Consider the following 11,065-nt stretch of genomic DNA (forward strand, 5'->3'; position numbering starts at 1 on the left):
ATCTCCGCTGCAAAAACCACATTTTGAAACTTCACATTGTTCTTTTCTTTATCGTCTTGGCTGCAAAACCAACAGCAGCAACGATTACAAATCATGATATTGTGCAGGTAACAAGTCCCATTTTATTCAAATCGATACCTTTCGTGATGAACTTGGGTGTTCTTTTGCAATGGTTTCCCTCAGAGAGCAGCCCAAAACAATGAGGTCTCTCTCTCTATCTGATCTGATCTGATCTCTTCTCCATTATTGGATTTTGTAATACATTACAGAGATTTGGATACATGGATGGATGGATCATCAAATATTGTTTGTTTAAACGACTCTTGATTTCGCAGGAGAAAGTTTCCATGGAGGAAGTACACAAGAGATTATTGTGACATTTCGTGTTGCTGCAGTTTACAACTCAGTCATCTGGAAGTGTTAGGATCTTATGACACTGTCAGAGTAGTCATCTGGTGTGCATAATACATTCTTATATTCTTCGTTATTTTTGTGTGTATGGTATGTATGGCTTTGTCTCTTGTAAATTCTAATCCTTGTATCAAAGTGGTGTAAGTTGTAAATTTGAGCAACTGCGTTATCATTTTATTAATTATAATTAAAAGAATTATATTTATTTATATGAACATTAAAATTTTAATACATATTCTGTAATTTTAGAAAATTAATTATAAAAATTATTTTTAATGTAATATAGTGATATTTTAATTTGATTTCTAAAAAGAAAAAAGGTATTCGGTGATAAACCGTCATGATGTTTCCACGTGGTATCCTAGGAAGAAGAAAGGAAAAAAGGGAAGCAGCGTCCCCAACCCGGCACAACCGCACAAGTAGTATAGCACCCCGTGAAACTTGAAGAAATGGTGATTCCCCTCCAATTCCTCGCCGTCGTCTAAGTCAACCGACTTGTAAAACAGGGGTGAAGATCACAAGGAAAATTAATCGGCAAGACGACAGCATTTTTCGAAAGTGCTATTAATGGCGGAGCAAGCTGTTAAGCTACGGTGTCAGCGAATCGGCTGCAACGCTACGTTCACGGAAGACGATAATCCCGAGGGTTCCTGCTCTTTCCACGATTCGGTATCCACCTCCTTCAATTTCCCATTTTTAATCTATATTACACCTTTTTTCCCCATAGTCTATGATTGAGTTTGTAATTTCACTGGGTTACATCGTTTTAATCAAAATAACATGTCTTATTGACCGGTTAATTGAGATGTCAGACTGCCAGTTAATATTTTGGTTTTAAAATACTAAAGAAATCCTAACCTACTTACCTATTTTCTTAAGCAGGCCTTTAGTATGCTTTGATTTGTACCCAAATTAGCTTTTATTCAAATAATTTGATTTGGGTTAATGGTTTATTTAGGTGTAAATAGGAAGTGATGATTTGGGTGTTATCAAAACGAAGGCATAAAGTTCATGGTCGCTTTATTATTATTCTAGCATTAGATTTTTGTTTTTGCTTGCATGGTTTACTCTTGCAATATGAGTAGTTATAGCATCTATTATATTCACATTTTGAAGTTAATGTATTCATAAAGAAGCTGCAGTTAACCCTAGATTTGGTTAAATTAATTTTTTCTTTTCCTCCTCATTTCCTCTTATAATTAAAATAATGAGGCTTTCTGTGTTCCGGTTATAAATTGTACAAATTTGTGTTATACCTCCCTCCCTTGCACCTTAAGCAATATATTGTGGATTTCTGCAGCTTGTTTTATAAAATTTGACATGTTTTCGGCGGTGATATTTTCAGCTTGTACAAGAATGACTTTGCTGTAACTGTCATGGTTAAATATGAGTTTTGGAATGTTACTACATCTAGTGAATCATTCTGATTATTATTATTATTATTATTATTATTATTATTATTATTATTAATATTATTATTTTATTTTTTTTGCTGTCTTACATGTTGGCTTGGTTCCTCTGCATGGGTGAATTTATGCGAACAGGGTGTAAATATAAATTTGTTACAATAAACAATTTTTATTCTTTTGAAAATATCTTTTGTACCATCAGTTTTAGCTGATACTGCAAACTTAACTTCCTTTTTCAGCCTATATTTCATGATGGAATGAAAAAGTGGAGCTGTTGCAAAAAAAGAAGTCATGATTTCAGCTTATTCCTAGAAATTCCCGGGTAAGTACCTCTCTTAATTCTTTTAGGTCTTGTACTATGATTTTTGCTGTTTTTCTGAGTAGGCAATATAGAGAAGGATTGAATGCTTGGGATCCTCTATGGAGAAAAAAATTCACTGCTTGATAAATCTAATCGTTCATTTGCATCTAGTCAATGTAATGTTTTTTAGTGCAGATGTAAGACAGGTAAGCACACAACGGAGAAGCCAGTGTCGATTAAGCTAGCTGCTACTAAGACAATTCGAACTCCTAGTCCTGTTGTTACTCTTTCCACCAGTGCAACATCAAAAGAATCTTGTGCTAGGTGCTCTCAGGGTTTCTTTTGCTCTGACCATGGTATGATCATAGTACTTTCTCATGCCGTTTTTCTAGACCATAAAAAGTCATGTTTAGCATATTAAAAAACCTAAAAAAGAGAAAATGCTACTTAGGTCTCTTACAATGAATATCATCTTAAATAGGGCACAATTGCACTTTGTAATCTTAGCGATGGAAAGCTTAAAAATATTGTTTTATAGGTATTCCTTTCCTTTGGTCAATGCATTTTTTACATCATGCCTCAAGTGAGTTGAAATTTTAAGTGCATCAATCCTCCAAAAATAAAATCCCGTGCATCATCGTTCCTTATCTGCTGCATGCCATTTTTGTCTTGAGAAATTGGCACGTCTTTTGGTTCTCATTAAATTTAATATCTTAGTTTCTCTTTCAATTTTATGATTATCTTCCAACATTTTTTGTGTTAAACAAAATAGTACTTACCAAAAAAGGAAAATTATTGCAGTCTTTGTTCTGGACCATGGTTTCTTTCAGAAACCTGGTTATTATTAATGATTGGTTTCCAAGAAAAGCAAAAACTCTTACTGGGTTATGTTGTTCACTTTTGAGGTTTACATTTTGCACTCAATAATATCAAGAGTATTTTGTGTATCTTAGAAGTTGAAGTATTCAGAAAACTGGATTTGATTAATGGTTCGTTTCTGAGCTCTTCAGTTTTGGGTTAAAGTATTTAGGCGGTCTGTACTGAATACTGTAGTCCTTGTAGATTTGGTATTGGTGCAAACAAGTAAAACTGATTTTGATTTTGATGGAAACACCGTCTACATGATGATGTGGATTTCTAAAATCTGACGAAGCATGAATTGGAATCTGACAATAGAGACAACTCAATATTTAGATGGTTTTTCACAATTGCTGTTATCAATTTTACTTGTATGCACCATATGATGATGAAATTACTCAGTTTTATATTATGTAGATTAAATTGTACTTTTACTATAGTACACTGACTGCTTAGGAACTTTAGCCTAAGTTTTGAGGTTTATATTTTGCAAGCGCCAAGTGTAATATCCAAATATTGTCTGTATCATAGAATTTGAAATCATCAAGTATTCCTTACAGTAGAGAAATTATGTTGCTATACTATCATATATAGAGCTGAAGTTGTGTACGTTGTAGGTTCACAGCCCAAAGCACCGAACCCCACCCCAGCTGCACCGGCTAACTGCAGTGCTGATGTTGAGGAGTCTCCTCCTCCACCCAAGAAGATAGTTGATATAAACCAGCCTCAGACATGCAAAAATAAAGGATGTGGTAAAGTTTTCAAACAAATAGATAACCATGAGACTGCATGTAGTTACCATCCTGGACCTGCTGTTTTCCATGACCGAGTGAGAGGGGTATGCTATATAATCCTTCTTTATGATGAAATGTTGCCATTTATTACAATATTTTAAATATTGTTAGCCTGTTTTTCTATTCTTACCATCCATCACTCATTCTAATCTCTCTACAGTGGAAGTGCTGCGACATATATGTTCAGGAATTTGACGAGTTTATGACCATTCCACCATGCAATAATGGGTGGCACAATGCTGATCCAATGCCTTAGGCCATAAGCATGACTCCATGAGGAGGATAAAGTTCGTCATCTTAAAGAGGTTTCTTTTATCTTTTTTGTTCTTTTTTTGAAGTCACTTTCCGATTATTTACCGCAACTGTAATCTAGGATATGCATCGTCTATGTGGTGGAAGTATTCTTCTTGCACTCATCTTGCAGCTAAAACATTTGAGACGTCTGTTAATTGTTTTATACGAACATGGTATTTGAAATTTGAATTGGATTGTTCATGTCCACCACCTGAAATTCAAAGAGCTTGCAAAGGGTTGAGAAATTTTAACTTTACATGTTGTGCACTAGTGAGGATTCCTCGTTTCGGCCAGTTCAGATTTCACAGGTAAAACCTTGTCCATTTCCATTTGCTATAACATCCCGGAGCTTGTTCCGCTTGTTGTTGGCGTAGTGCTAATTTATAGGCTGTTTTAGTTGAAAACATTCCATCGAATGTTGGGCCCCAAGCTATTTTGCTGAAACCGATACTTTAAGAATCATGTTGGACTAAACCATCGGACATCATCTCTGTTTAAAATACGCCATATTCCCGTTAACAGCGTCATCGGCGACCACTGATGTAGGCAACGAACGGTGCAGTAGGTTTTGTCTCGAGGGAAAAACGAAATTGCAATAACAACGTTAAAAGGAAATGATGAGCCAAACTCTGATTTACATTATTGTTTTGGTTTAACTATGCATTTAGTCATACATTTATCACTTTAATTCCACTTTGATCACCCAATTATTTCTTCTTTTCAAAATCATCATTGATGTTACATTTTGATTTTAACTTGATCTTCCGTTTTTAAAAAATTAACAGAACTACCTACGTTTGTGCCGTGTGAGACGATCAGTTGGAATATCAGTCCTTGTCTCGACCTTAACAAGAACTTCGTCAGACGCAAATTCTCTAGATGTAGTGATTTTAGTCAACAAATGGAAAATACATGGGGTCATGACAGAGAGTCAAGCTTATGCTTGTTGAATGGCCTTATATAGGGAAAGCAACGAGAACCAAATACCCTTTTTCAATTAGCACGTGTGTAATTATCAACTTTGATAGGAAATTGTGCTGATACATTGTCGAACTCGTTGAAGCCATTTATCATTGAAAACCATATCCTTGATAAGAAATTCCAAGCTGAATGTACCATAGGCCATGAACATTCAATTTTTCTTCTTGATGGTCTAAATCAATTCAGATCCCAAGATAATGTTATCCCACATACTTTGATTGGGAATAAAAACATTAGGTGAAATGTATCCAAGTCAATTACTAGTTTGGTTATATATATATTATTTATTTTTTTAAAAATATAATTTAATTAATTAAAATATTATGACGAACAACTATTAAATATTAAAAAGAAATGATAAATTGATATAATATAACTTGTCCTTAAAATTTATAGTTATCGTTTTAATTTTTATTTAAAATAATCTAATAGATTTAACTATTTAAATTTAAAACATTATATTAGAGCTATTTTTATGATGTAATAACAATTTACCAACAATTTATTCCTGCTTCATGGTAGAATATTGTTATCTAATTATTACTTTGATTTGATGGACTCGCTTGATTAGATAGTATCGTAAAAATATGATATATTAAATATGACGGGTTAAATTATTTTAAATTAAAATCAAATAGATAAAATGTATAAGTTTTAGAGACTAATAATAATAATTATTATATTAAATTACCTTATATGTTTATTTAACTTTAACAATGAAGCAAATGTATGTAATAATATTTTAATTGTTCAGTCATTACAATTTCTATTCAATTAGTTCAGTTTTTATTATAAAATTAATTTAATTTATTTGGTTTTGATGATCTTTTTGACCTTTTTTTATATATAAAATTAATTCCCAGACAGAAGGATAATGGCTTAATCAAGTTCAAACTTTGATAGCGTCTAAAGAACTTATCCAGAAGTTAGGATCAGATCAGCTTGACCAGTTTGCTCAAATTTAACACCTAAGCTTCCATGGTGCACTTCTCATTTCCTGGAAAACATGACAAAGGCTAAAAACAAATGGTGGGGCTGCTATCTTCTCAAAAGCATTTCTTTTCTTTTCAAGGAATAAATATCACTCAATTTTCTTTTCTTATATTTTCCTTTTCTTCCCAAGGAATAAACATCATTCAATTATTTAGAAACAGGTATCCACTGTTGTCAACAATAACTTGCTTGACGTTTGCCCGCTTTTGAAGCGTGACGACCGAAACCAGCGAGGGACTTCAAACTACATCCAATCTCAATCTCCTGTGACAGCCAATTACATGAAGATGAGAAGGTTCTGACGTTCGTTTATCCTCTATATGGAGAAACTTCTCAAAGATATGCAGTGGACAAAAATAATAGCTGAAATAGATGTATCTCAACCATAAATCTAATGGCCTAACTCAAGAATATCATGTTCATTTCAAACACTCAACCCCAAAACCATAAGAAAGCCATTTCTTTGACTAGTCAAGATTTTTTATGTTGTTTCCAGTTACGCCTGAATCTATACGAGGTAGTTTCGGTTTGTACGAGAATTCTAAAACTCGAAACAGAACTTTTTTTTTTGGCAACAGGCTAGTTTGTGTTTAATTCTTGATCCATAAAGCTAAATTAGATCATCTGGCATAAATTTAACTAACACTGCCAATAATCTCAGATAAAAGGAGAAAAGGAGGAAAATTAATAGATCAAAGTTACTGATAAAAGTATGGGGGAACGAGCATCTCAAATTCGACAGGGTAAAATAGGCTTTACCTACTAATGTTCTCTTGTCGCCCAATTTCAATATTGTTTACCCTTCTACATGGGTACTGCATCCTCCCATTCCTTTGCAAAAGTTCCTTGGCCACTTTCATGATCTACAAATTGCACATTTTATATTCAATGTGAAGGCAGGATCAGAAGGAAGATGTGTCAAATTACTTCAATTCTGTGATCTAGTGGGTGCATATAAACATCATTCAATGTACCTGACGCTGCAGAAGTAAAGTACCTGGCTCATTCTCTTTCAATCCCTTAATTCAACAAGTGGAAGAACTTAATAAGAAAACAATTTATAGATATGCTTTAGGTTCAGAAAAATAAAAAAATAAAAATCTAGGGAACCAACCTCAGATATAGCCATTATTTCTTGAGACTTCTCACCAGAATGGCGTTCGGATGACAGCGAGAGCTGGATATACATGCAAGTGAACAGCGAAGTATTATCAAGCCCAAAACAAGAGAAGATTGAGAATTTTCTCTAAGGATGATTAAGGAGTGAATTATTCCAAATACATTTTAGGAGGTTCATTTCAGGCTAAAGGTTGTTGCCGAATAAAGTTCGGTAAAAGATCTAATACCTTATTGAGTAGTTCTATTGGTAGTTCATCTGGAAGCCTCGTTGTGGCTGTTGCTTGGTTCATATTCTGGAGGACACCATTTGCACCTTTACCAGAACTTACCTGAAAAGCCAACAAAATGATTCTGCATGCAATATTTTTTTAATAAAATATCTGTAGAACAAGGAAGAATCGGTATACCAAAGCAACCTTCTTATTTGGAGCACAAGCTTTAGATTTCTTAATAGCTTCATGTTTCTCCTCCTTTAGTGAATTGATAGAATTGAAGCTATGTAAACAAAGGAAAAGAACATCAAGAGCTGGGAGGAATGCGAAAGAAAAAGAAAAACTGAGTGAAGCTAAACGCCAAAGTGCCATTACCTTCTGAGGCGGGCGTTTTCATTTCTTGACGTTGACACGTGCATAGATACTTTCATTGCCTGCAAAGAGGATATTATTAACTCTTGAATCCCAATAACTGAAAAGGTAATGACAAGTTGTAGAATCCAAATATGGTTAAAACTTAAGAGAAATCTTAAAAACAATACAAGAGCTGTAATATAAATAAAATTTTAAATAACCCACATTATTATATGCATGCTGCTTGGCTCTCTCAGATGTCCTCAAATGAAACACCTAAAAGCAATGAAATAATCCAGTACAGGGTCATGCAGGATATTTCTCAAGACAATGACAAAAAAGGCAATCATAAGAGGATACAAACTAGAAAGTTCGCGTGGTAATCAATACCTGAAACTCTGGCGGCTGGGGCAGGCTTTTCTTGGGAAGGGGCAGTGAAGGAGCCTCAAGAATCTATCAAGTCCAAAGAAAATATCGAGATTACACATTCAAGAGCAAAGATACTTGAAACTTCTCTAAAAAATTGCGTCAAAAAATTCAAGTAACATTAGTTTTCAAGATCTAAAAGTATTAACCTTTTTGTTTAAGGGGAGTGCTTTAAACGAATGAACTTTTGATTTTGCACTTTCATCTGACTCTTCCTTATTCTTAGACCTGAAATTGACACTGTTTCGCTATCAGTTTTTAAGCAAAGTGCAAAAACATAATCTTGAGACAAATGACAGCAAAAAACGATAGGAAATCAATTGCACATGTTTCTCTGAGCCCTTCTTGCTGTTTGTAGCTCTGGTTCTCTTGGAATTGTGGCTTTAGGTTTACTGGGAACACCATCAAGGGATCTGACCTGGAAAACAAACTCAGTTTTTACAAAATTGACAATGCCGATAATGTTAAGTTGTTAACTGTTATTGCAGATATATTGTCCCTCCAAAGACACACATGGTGATGGCATGTTTGAATAAGCCATGATTAGTTTGCAACAAAAGAAAAATAATATGATATTAGTCTAACATAAAACACTGTCATACTTCTAAAACTTACTGTTTTTGGTTCCTTGTGCTCAAACTTAGATTGATGCTTCAAATGGGCAACCTGCTTTACAAAAATTAGAATCATCGAACATCTTCTTAGTACAAAATTCAACGTTTAGCAAAAAAATTTGATCTGTATATGCAGTTTCAAATAAAACCAAAAAATAACAGTGAAGTAACACGTAACAACAAACAAAAAACCAAAGCAGGAACACGACTGTATGGCGTGATACATACAACTAAGAAGTAGGAGGAGGTGGATAACAATATCATAAGCCAAATTACAGTTTGGGTTAAAAAATACTCTTGGACGTAACATATTCATGGAGTATATTGCTTTCCCGGAATCTGTCACTTAAAATCTGACCAGTCAGATTATTTCAATTTTCAGCATCACATGAAATATTATAGGAGGTAAGCTGAGACATTAACACATGCAAATAATAATGATTGATCTGGTTCCATAATCACAGAGACCATTTAACCGCAATACAGGAAAACAAGGCCCAGACTAATATCAGATAAACATAAGTGACAGCACCTTGCGTAAGTAACCAAATTCCAGCTTTTGTCTTTTGGTAGCATCTTCATTGAAGGAAACACTCTTATTGAATCTGTCAGCAGACTTGTGTAACCTGTGTAATAAAGGAACCAACAAGTAAAAGCCTTTAAATTTATCACGACTCCAATAGAGAATTAACCCTTGCATTTGGGGAAAAATCATATTAAAACAGAATTCAACTGCAAGTGTCAGTGTATAATGGTATCCGACAACAATAGAGTAACACCTATTTTGAAATTGATTGGAAAGACCAGTTCGAGATTGGTTTTGCTTCGCCAAGTAACTTGCTGTAGGTTGCATCAACGTTGAACTCTTTGATGGAGATGCCTTGGCCGGACTATCAGTTTTAGCCACCTGAGTACCTCCGCAACACCCATTACATGCTTCTGATCCACAAATAAAGGGGGGGGGGGGAGAACATTAGTACTTTGAATTTCTAGGCTCTTTTTTTATCATTAAAAAAGTCTTTTTTTTTTGCTGATTAATAAAAAAACTCTTTTTCAAAAAGAAACCATATTCATCTCAACCCATTGATTCAGCTAAATCAAACAAAAGTTACAAAGAAAAGCACTAATTATAAACTAACAAGCTAATTAAAAAAATGAAGACAAGAATATACCTCCACTGTATTCATCACATTCTGTTGAACCATTGCTAAATTCTCCATCCCCATTTATATCACATCTCCATTTCAACTTTATTACAAAAGCTGAAAAATAAAATATATTATAAGATCATCAGAAGAATTGACAATAAAAAGGTTGTGCCTGAAAGCATAATGATTAAATTATAAACAAACACGGGAAAAAGGCTTACGCGAAGGCGCATAGCTTTCAGCTGAATCGAACCAGAGCTCTGCTTCTTCAGCCTCCCAATCAGTTTCTGGGCTACTGAAATCAAAGCATCGAGGTGCATCAAACTCGTAATCAAGATCGAAACATTGCCCATCATCAAACGATTCTTCGATGGAGTAAAATTCCTCCTCCATTACTTGACCGATTCCATTAAGCATTTCTTCTTTCTTTCTTTTGGTTTCACACAAATTTTCTCTGCAAGACCACTGCACTTAAAAGCACCGAAAATTAATAGCCAAAGAATAAATAAATAAAAGGAATACACACAAATTCAAACATTCCTTTCCTTTGTTTCGTGCAATCTTATATTACCTGATCTATTTCTTTTTCAGTGTCTATTTCCTTTAAAAGTAGGAGAGCATTGATTCGTTTGTTTCCCAATTAATCAACAAAGAAGAAATCGTCGTGAAATTGCGAAACCACTCTCTCTCTCTCTCTCTCTCTCTCTCTATGTATGTGTCCCGCACTTTTCCCCGAAATTGAGAGAGAAATGTGTGGAAAGTTTCAAATTTCCATTGAATTTGGCCAGGGAAGCAAACTAGGAAACAAGGAAAAGAAAAGGAATTGAATGAATGAATGAATGAGATAAACCCTGATTCTGAAAGAAGAGGGAAGGGGTTTATAGCAGGAATGATCCAAAATCTGCTTCGTTGAATCGAAGGGAACAGCGAGACTATCGGGAGATGAATGTAAGAAAAGAAAAAAGGGATGAAACGGAAGAAACGCCAAAATGGCTAAATTCAAACTAATCCCTTTTTTATAGAAAGAATGTCTCCATTCTTTCAAATCCTCGGTGGGGTCCCCAATCTGTCCGTACAATTTTATTGATTCGGTGGATATCGTCGTTTACTCGCTCACCTCTTTTGTAAGTAACATAATGTTTAGGGTTAAA

General features: G+C 34.4%; 2 protein-coding genes across 5 annotated transcripts; one reads left to right on the forward strand and one right to left on the reverse strand.

The window, feature by feature from the left end:
* The first annotated feature begins 863 nt into the window (after positions 1-863).
* LOC120134986 (cysteine and histidine-rich domain-containing protein RAR1-like) lies at positions 864-4,162 on the forward strand. 3 transcript variants are annotated; one of them, XM_039151355.1, is made up of 6 exons: positions 864-1,080; positions 1,956-1,958; positions 2,060-2,142; positions 2,317-2,477; positions 3,597-3,817; positions 3,934-4,162. In XM_039151355.1, the coding sequence occupies exons 1-6, from the start codon at positions 979-981 to the stop codon at positions 4,027-4,029; spliced, it is 666 nt and encodes a 221-aa protein (XP_039007286.1). In that variant the 5' UTR covers positions 864-978; the 3' UTR covers positions 4,030-4,162. The 3 variants fall into 3 exon arrangements, with proteins under 3 accessions (XP_039007286.1, XP_039007287.1, XP_039007288.1); XM_039151357.1 differs by lacking the exon at positions 864-1,080 and adding an exon at positions 1,816-1,837 and having other exon boundaries at positions 1,889-1,958; positions 3,934-4,155; XM_039151356.1 differs by lacking the exon at positions 1,956-1,958.
* Positions 4,163-6,152: 1,990 nt separating this feature from the next.
* LOC120135016 (protein TPX2-like) lies at positions 6,153-10,479 on the reverse strand. Of its 2 annotated transcripts, none has more exons than XM_039151380.1 (16): positions 10,136-10,479; positions 9,939-10,028; positions 9,546-9,705; positions 9,299-9,392; positions 8,768-8,818; positions 8,479-8,570; positions 8,302-8,380; positions 8,117-8,179; positions 7,952-8,002; positions 7,748-7,806; positions 7,577-7,655; positions 7,388-7,489; positions 7,156-7,218; positions 7,016-7,060; positions 6,801-6,904; positions 6,153-6,305 (listed from the first exon to the last, which is right to left on the reverse strand). In XM_039151380.1, the coding sequence occupies exons 1-16, from the start codon at positions 10,329-10,331 to the stop codon at positions 6,281-6,283; spliced, it is 1,353 nt and encodes a 450-aa protein (XP_039007311.1). In that variant the 5' UTR covers positions 10,332-10,479; the 3' UTR covers positions 6,153-6,280. The 2 variants fall into 2 exon arrangements, with proteins under 2 accessions (XP_039007311.1, XP_039007312.1); XM_039151381.1 differs by having other exon boundaries at positions 7,016-7,021; positions 8,765-8,818.
* Between the last annotated feature and the right edge of the window lie 586 nt (positions 10,480-11,065).

Source organism: Hibiscus syriacus, unplaced genomic scaffold (assembly GCF_006381635.1).
Source record: "Hibiscus syriacus cultivar Baekdansim isolate YM2019G1 unplaced genomic scaffold, ASM638163v2 tig00110602_pilon, whole genome shotgun sequence".
Taxonomy (NCBI): domain Eukaryota; kingdom Viridiplantae; phylum Streptophyta; class Magnoliopsida; order Malvales; family Malvaceae; genus Hibiscus; species Hibiscus syriacus.

Bases quoted from the DNA above. Each gene is read 5' to 3' on its own strand.
- LOC120135016 (XM_039151380.1), bottom strand. From the start codon at position 10,331: ATGCTTAATGGAATCGGTCAAGTAATGGAGGAGGAATTTTACTCCATC. The intron at 8,381-8,478 runs GTGCAATTGATT...TGTCAATTTCAG, and splicing joins AGAAGGGCTCAGAGAAACAT to GTCTAAGAATAAGGAAGAGT. The intron at 7,656-7,747 runs GTAATGGCACTT...TTGTTTACATAG, and splicing joins GAAAACGCCCGCCTCAGAAG to CTTCAATTCTATCAATTCAC.
- LOC120134986 (XM_039151355.1), top strand. From the start codon at position 979: ATGGCGGAGCAAGCTGTTAAGCTACGGTGTCAGCGAATCGGCTGCAAC. The intron at 2,478-3,596 runs GTATGATCATAG...TGTACGTTGTAG, and splicing joins TTTCTTTTGCTCTGACCATG to GTTCACAGCCCAAAGCACCG. The intron at 3,818-3,933 runs GTATGCTATATA...ATCTCTCTACAG, and splicing joins TCCATGACCGAGTGAGAGGG to TGGAAGTGCTGCGACATATA.